Below are 7,515 nucleotides of genomic sequence, written 5' to 3'. Positions count from 1 at the left end.
GACGGAGCCAGTCTGCGGCGACCACAGCGCTCACCGCAGGGATCGGCGAGCTTTTCAGAGTCAAGCGATTGCGCCTGGATTGCGCGAGAAATCGGCGCTGTCTACCCCCTATTGGTGGCCGCCTTCTCGCGCGAGATTCGCCGAGGTTTGGCCGAGGTGTCGAGGGTGGGTCGTCGCGCTGTCCGCCACGCGCCAGTCCGCGCGCGCCTTCTTGCCGCGCAGCTCAGCAAAGGTGTCAAAATGATACCAAAGACGACTCAATCCGATCAATGGGTCAGCTCACGCCACGAACCAGTCTAGCTGCGCGTCCCAGTCGCGCACCGACGTCCGCACCTTCTCCCGCGCCTTCTCCTTGCCAAAGGCAAAGAGGCGCACGACGCCGTGCCGTCCGCCGGGCTCCTCGGCGGCCGCCTTGCGCTTGGTGAGCCGGCGCCACCCCTCGGGCGGCGGTGCGCCTGGCTTCCAGGACACCGCCAGCACGTCCGACGCGCCGGCGGCGCGAAGCTCCTTCTCCCAAGCGCCGAGGGTGTGTCCGGTGGACCACACCTGGGGTGGGGCAGGGTGTGGGTCACTCGCTTGCCCACAGGCGAGGGGAAACGGCCACGCGCTGTCCCCCCAAACATCTTCCGTCGGGCAGTGCAGGAGCCGCGCGGCATTTCAAGTGCAAGGCGAAGGGTGGCCGGTGGGCCGCACCTGCAGCTGCGTCGCGCCCGCCCCCGGGCCGCGCATCACAAAGTGCGCCTTGACGCGCCGCAAACTGTCGAGCGAGAGGCGGCCGTGCGTGCGCGTGTGCTGCCGCGGGTGCTGCCGCCAGCCGAAGAGCGGATCGCCGCCGAGCTTGCCTGTCACACCATGAACGCGTGACGGACGTGGGCCTGGGCGTGTCCAGCCCGTGGCCCCGATCGAGCGCGCCACAGCGCTTGCCGCAGTGGAAGAAAGCCAGCCACCACCACAAGTCCACCGGCGTGTCGAGCTCGTCGCCCGCCGCCTCGCCCGCCGCCTCGCCCGCCGCCTCGCCCGCCGCCTCGCCCGCCGCCTCGCCCGCCGCCGCCGCCGACGGCGCCGCCACCGCCACCGCTGCCGCTGCCAACACTGCCGCCGGCGGCGGCGAAGCTGCGCTGCCCACCACCTCAGCTCCTCGCACTCCGCCTCCGCCGCCGCCGCCGCCGCCTCCGCCGCCGCCTCCGCCTCCGCCTCCGCCGCCGCTGCCGCCGCTGCCGGCGGCGGCGGCGGCGGCGGCGGGCGCCTCCCAATGCCGGCGTGGGCCGTCGCGGTATCGGCCGCCCGACGTGGCGAGCACCTTTTTCGACGGGCACCACCGAGATTACCCGAGATCACCCGAGATTGCCCGAGAGTAGGCGCAGTGGCGAGCACCTCCTCGACGGCCTCGCGCCGGAAGATTGCCGTCTGGTGGAGCGCCTAATCTCGGTGAACCTCGGTGAACCTCGGGTCATCTCGGGTCAACGAGGTGGTGCCCGTCTGGTGGAGCGCCGGGATCTCGACGAACCGCCCCGCCGCCATCTGCTCGGGCGAGAGGAGAGAGTTTTGCCTGCGTCATGACCGCACGACCCAAGGTCAGGGTCGCAGCGGCGCCGCAAGCGCCCGCCCCGGCGGTTCACTCGCAGGTCGGAGAAGAAGGGACGGTGCAACAAGGTACGGTGCCGTGTCGTCAGGGCACCGCGTGGATGGAAGGGCTGCGAGTACAGGGACTGAGGCGGAGCACGGTCGAGTTGGCCTCTCGAATGCTAGTCGGCATACAAGCAGTCTGTATCCGCATCTCGGGGGCCTTGCCACGCGACGTACTGCTCCATGCCCGGCCTCGGCCACCCAACCAGCTCTGCCTGGCAGCTGACGGCATCCCACGTAGGCTGGGCCTGCAGCGCGGCCAGCATCCGCGCGAACGCGTCCGCCGGCCGCCGCTCGTCGTCCGACTCCATCTGCGCGAGGAGAGGCGCGCGGGCATGCGCCAGCGCGAGCGACATGGCGGCGCCTTGCCCGCGGTTGGCACCGTCGCGGTAGCGCAGCACGCGCAGCCGGTGCTCGGGGCGGCTCGCGGCGGCGACCTCAGCCGCGCTCAGCGGCCGCTGGTCCACTCCCGGCTGCGCCGCGTCGAACGACGGGTGGTCCTCCGTCTCGGGCGCTCGCAGCGGCTGCAGCAGCGCGGGGTTCGAGGCGGGCGCGGCGCCGCCAGCGGTGGAGAGCTCGTCGGTCGCGCGCGCGCCGAGCTCGTTGGCGAGGGCGAGGAGGAAGCCGAGCGAGCCGTCGTCGCCGCCGTCAAAGGCTGCGAGGACCTCGAGGCTCGCACCGCCAGGAAGCTGCTGCTTGAGCATGTCCCGAAGCGCGACCGTCAGCCACGGCATCGCATTGTACACCGGGAGGATGACGCTCAGCGCGACTCGTGTGGGTTCGGAACTCATATGTGTACACCCGCATATTGTAGGGAGGCAGAAAGAAAGAAAGAAAGAAAACAGACACGCCAAACGAGGGATGGGACGAGGACAGGGTCCCCACCTGCACGAGGCACGAGCAGGATTTTGGAAGGACGATCAGGGGGACAGGTGGGGCTCTCCTGCTCCTGACACGGGACACGACAGGCTCGCAGCGCGGTGCGCGGTGGACTCCCACATCCACTGGCGGTCTCATCTCAGTCTAGCGACCTGCCTCCAGCTTGTCGCTGGCAGTCTCTCCTACCACAGGCACACTGACACAGGGGTGGCAGGGGCGGCGGCACGAGTCTCCCACATACTATGCGGGCCTCACTAGAGGTGCGGCCTGTGCGTGTCCTCGCCCTTGAGGGGGGAGGGGAAGGGGCTGTGTGTCTGTGCATGTGTGTGTGTGTGTGTGTGTGTGTGTGTGTGTGTGTGTGTGTGTGTGTGTGCGTGTGCGTGTGCGAGCCGCCCTGAACGCCACGAGCGCGCCGCGAGCGCCGTAGCGCCGGCGAGCGCCGTCGGCAGCGCGCGACCGCCACCCAAAAGCGGAGGTACATCAGGAGCCGCAGCCGGCCTGCTCTATCAGCCCCGCAGCCGCGGTGGCGCGACCGGACCGCGGTCGCTCCAGGCGCCTTTTGGCCCCGGTTCGAATCGCGGTTGGCGCGCGCCCTCGCGGAGCGACGCGTGGCGCGCGACGCGCGCGCGTGCGCGTGCGCGCCCAGCCGAGCCCTAGGCCGTATGCCGTCTGCCGTCTGCCGTCGGCCGTCGGCCGTCGGCCGTCGGCCGTCGGCCGTCGGCCGCCGCCGCCGCCGTAGCGGCGGCGAGCGCTCGCCTTTTGCGCGACGCGCAGTGTGGACGCGCGCCGCCCAGCGCCGGACGTGCCGGAGCCGGTCCGGCGCGCGCGCGGGCGGCCAGCGCCTGTAAACAGACAGCTGCCGCCCACACGTTCAAATTGTTTGTAGGGAGGCACTTATCCGCCATGGCACCGCGTTGAATTCTTTTGGCTTGCGCGTCGTACGTACGCGTACCCATCCGGAGCTGGTAGCGAACCGACGCTGCTTGACCTGCCAGCGTCGGTTCGCTCTCGTCACGGTCGGGCGTGCGAGGCTCCTGTGCCTCCGGTGACGCCGATTTCCGCCTCACTCAACGGCGCTCTCTCTCATGCACGGCAGCTGTGGATCACCCAGGCGCACGTGTCGGTGCAGACGTACACGATCTTTTGTTCGGACGAGGGTATCCGGCCAGAAAAGCGCTCTTCGGAAACAAACTGAGGAGATTGATACTACTCGAGTATGATACCATCCACGTCTCGGCTTTCTGTCTGTGCGCGCCGCCCCGCAGATTCGACAGGTTGGAGGCAGGTCTCTCAGTCTTGGCTTGTATGTACACGCGTGGTAGGGCCGTCTGTCTACTTTCGTAGATGTCTTTGTTTCCGTTTCGGCGTTTGGCAGGTCGAGCGAGGCAGGGACAGGTCTAGGCTGCGGCAGACTCAGCCCTCCCTCGGAGAAACAGAGCCCCGCCCGAGACCCGAGAGAGAGATTTTCACATTTCAGGGTGTTGTGCCACCCGCCGGCCTTGCGCCTTTCTTCCGGAGCGGGGCGGCCGGCTGTAGAATGGCGGCACAACGGCGCGACCCCCTGCTTCAGCCTTCACCTCCAGTTGCTCCAACCAGATCAGGCCTCGCTCTCCCGCCGAATCGCGAACATGTGCCATCAAGGCATGCGTCGAGGGTGTGCGACGAACACGTGAAGGCGGCGCCGTACAGCACCCCCCTCTTTAACAAAGTCCGTGAGAGCCGCGTGTAGGTGTACATTAGCAACCTCGCGACTAGCCGCTCGAATCTCTTTCATGTGGCGGAACGTAGTCTGGCAAGCGACACATCCCCGCGGACGCGACCCGCGCGCACCTCCACCCCCCTCAGAAACAGAAAAAAGAAAGCCACGGGCGGGGGTCAAATCACACACACCCCCGACAGTCAGTGCAACACAACACGCCGACAAGAGTCTTGTGGCGCACTGTCCCCCCACGATCCCGCCAGTGCGGGACAGTACAGTTCCCGCAGCGCGGCCGTCCCGCGCCTCGAGCTCGAGTCACGCCCGAGCAGCGCTGCGTCTCTCCGCCCCGCCCCCAGCCCCTCCCCCACCTCAAATGCGCCACCGCCCACCCCACGTACGGCTGTGTGAGCAGCTCCCGGCGGGACCTCGAGGGACCGCACGCGCGCCCGCGGCGCGGGGCCCACAGCCACGATCGCTCACAAGAGGACGCGCCCCACAGTAAGAGAGACCCTTCCCCATGGCTGCCACTGCGCCAGCTGTCCTTGCGCGCGGGCTAGGCCGCCTCCCGCGCCCTGGCCCTCGCAGCGGCACCTGACGCGCGCCTCGCCTTGGCTGCGGCGAGCGCCACCTCTGCCGCCGCTACTGCCGCCTCCTCCGCCTCCTCCTCCGCTGCGGCATCCTCCTCCTCTTCTGCCGCTGCCACGGCCGCAGCCTCCACCGCAGCCTGCCGGCGCGCCTCCGCTGCCGCCTCCACTGCCGCCTCCTCGCCCTCCTCGGCCGCCTCCTCGCCCCCCCCCTCGCCCTCCTCCTCCCCACCCTCCTCCTCGGCCGCCTCCGCCGTCTCCTCGTCGCCCTCCTCCTCGCTCGCCTCGCCCGCCGCCTCTCCCAGCGCCTCCGCCAACCCCTCGACCGACGTCTCCGGCGTGATGCCGAACCGGATCCTGTCCTCGTGGAGCTCCGCGAGAAGCTTGAGCAGCCCCTCCCTGTCCAACGGCGCGGGCTTGGCTGCGGCTGCCTCTGCCGGCGCGTCAGACTCCTGTGACGGCCCAGCGCCGCCGCTCCCGCCGCCCTTCTTCTTCTTCTTCTTCTTGCCCTTCTTGCCCTTGGCGCGCTTCTCCGCCTCGACCTCCGCCAGCAGCTCCTCGGCGTGCCGCGCCGCCTCCTTCTCCTCCGCCGCCCTCTGCGCCTCCCTCTCCCCCGCGCCCGCAGCCCACACCGCCTCTTTCGCCGCCTTCTCGGCCGCCACCTTGGCCGCCGCATGCTCCTCGAGGGCGCGCACGCACTCGGCGTGGCCCTTCGCCTTGGCACATTGCAGCGCGGTCTTGCCGCTGCTATTGCACAGCTTCATGCCTGCGCCCGCCCGCAGCAAGCGAAGCACCATGGCGGGATGGCCGTAGTGCGCGGCGGCCATCAGTGCGGTGTCGCCCTTGATGGCCTGCATGTCGATCTCTGCGCCAAGCCGGATCAGCGTGTCGACCACCCGCTCGCGGCCTTTCGCGGCGGCCTGCATCAGCGCAGTGCCGCCGGTCGAGCGGCTTCTCTGATTGACCTCTGCGCCGTGCCGCAGTGCCAGCTCGACCAAGTTCTCGTGGCCGTTCGCGGCGGCGAGGCACAGCGCGGTGCTGCCACCGCATCTGGTCTGCAACGAGACATCCGCACCGCGCCGCAGAAGCGCCTCGGCCAGCCCCGCGTGGCCACAAGTCATTGCGACCATCAGCAGCGTCATGCCGCTCGCACGAGAGCCGCAACCAAAGGCGTACTCGAACGTCGCTTCGACCCGCCCGCCGCCGTCGAGCCACGCCAGCACCGGAAATCCGTCGCCTCGCTCAGCCGCAAGCACAACCTCCTTTGGCACCGCCCCGCCGCTCGGCTCGGCCTCTGCGCCGCCCTCGCCGATCAAAGCAGAGGCCACGGCACTGGCGCCCGCCGCCGCCTCGCCTGCGGGTGCGCCTCTCGTCCCCGCGCCACCCGCCTCGACCGCCGCCGCCTTGCTCCGAGCTGCCGCCACCTCCCCGAGATACGTCCTGAAAGCCTCGACGCACTCGCCGTGGCCCTTCTCGTTGGCGATCTGCAGCGCCGTCTTGCCCTCCGCAGTGCACAGCGTCATGTCCGCGCCTGTGCGCAGCAAGCGAAGCACGACGGCGGGATGGTTGCTGCTGGCGGCGAGCATCAGCGCGGTGCAGCCGTTGTTGGCCTGCAGGTTGATCTCCGCGCCGTGCTGAAGCAGCAGCTCGGCCACACGCTCGTGGCCCTTGGCGGCGACGGCCATCAGCGCGGTGACGCCGAGCTTGCGGTCCTGCAGATTGACCTCCACGCCGTGCCGCAGCATCATCTCGACCACCTGCTCGTAGCCGCTGCCGGCGGCGAGCATCAGCGCGGTGACGCCGTGCTTGCGGTCCTGCAGGTTGATCCCTGCGCCGTGCCGCAGCAGCATCTCGGCCACCTGCTCGTAGCCCCAGCGGGCGGCGGCCATCAGCGCCGTGCAGTCGCGGCCATCGCGCGCGTCCGCCTCCGCGCCGCGCTTCAGCAGCAGTTCGACCAGCTGCTTGTGTCCGTGGGCGGCGGCGATCAGCAGGAGCGTACGGCCACTCACACCGCGATTCACGCACGTCGCGTCAACCCGCCCGTCCCCGGTGAGCCACGTCTGCACCACGCCAACCTTGCCGTTCTCCGCCGCCGCCTCGATCCTTTTCGGCAGCGCGAGCGGCGCGGCAGTAGCCGCCGATGAAGCGTGCCCGCGCTGGGAGGCGGCCGAGCCAGCCTTCGTTCGGCCGGGCATGCAAACGGGCGGGGTTGCGGGTGCTGAGCCCTCTCTTCTCGGCGGGAAGGGCCCCTGGTGGAATTCGCCGTCGTCTTTTTCTCTTTCTGTGTGTTGCTGTGAAGCACCCGCACCCGGTCTCAATGCTCGAGCTCGGCTCAGCGGTCGACATCGTCCTCTCCTCGGTCGAGGGCGAGTGCCGCGCGCTGCGGCTCGCCTCCGAGTGCTCCGCCCTCCAGTCGCGGGTGGTATAGCCATAATGGATATGTCGGGGGAGGGTACGTGCCTGATTTCGGCGCCAAAGTAAGTCTTGGCAATCGCAAACGTTTTTTTGCGTTCAGAGCTGTCAGAGCGGATAGAAAGAAAACAAGGGTCACCTTCATCCCCGCCGCCTCCTCCAACCTGGCGGGGGCGGGGCGGGGGGGCGGGGGGCGGGGGGGGGGGGGGGGAAACGGGTCCCCCGGGCCCCCGGGGGGGGGGGGGGGGGGGGTATTTCCGAAATTTCCCTCTTCGCCGGGGGGCCTTTTGTCCTTTTTTAAAAAGGGGGGGGGGG

The 7,515-nt window shown here is 69.5% G+C and overlaps 1 protein-coding gene across 1 annotated transcript; it reads right to left on the bottom strand.

The window, feature by feature from the left end:
• Positions 1-279: 279 nt before the first annotated feature.
• On the bottom strand, positions 280-2,417 carry EMIHUDRAFT_236374 (hypothetical protein; the record flags this gene model as incomplete). The annotated part of the gene is made up of 4 exons (XM_005779206.1): positions 280-546; positions 1,375-1,419; positions 1,504-1,549; positions 1,759-2,417. The coding sequence occupies 4 exons, from the start codon at positions 2,415-2,417 to the stop codon at positions 280-282; spliced, it is 1,017 nt and encodes a 338-aa protein (XP_005779263.1).
• Positions 2,418-7,515: the final 5,098 nt, after the last annotated feature.

This window comes from Emiliania huxleyi (genome assembly GCF_000372725.1).
Source record: "Emiliania huxleyi CCMP1516 unplaced genomic scaffold EMIHUscaffold_234, whole genome shotgun sequence".
Lineage (NCBI taxonomy): Eukaryota > Haptophyta > Isochrysidales > Noelaerhabdaceae > Emiliania > Emiliania huxleyi.
This window is presented reverse-complemented; position numbering and strand designations above follow the sequence as displayed.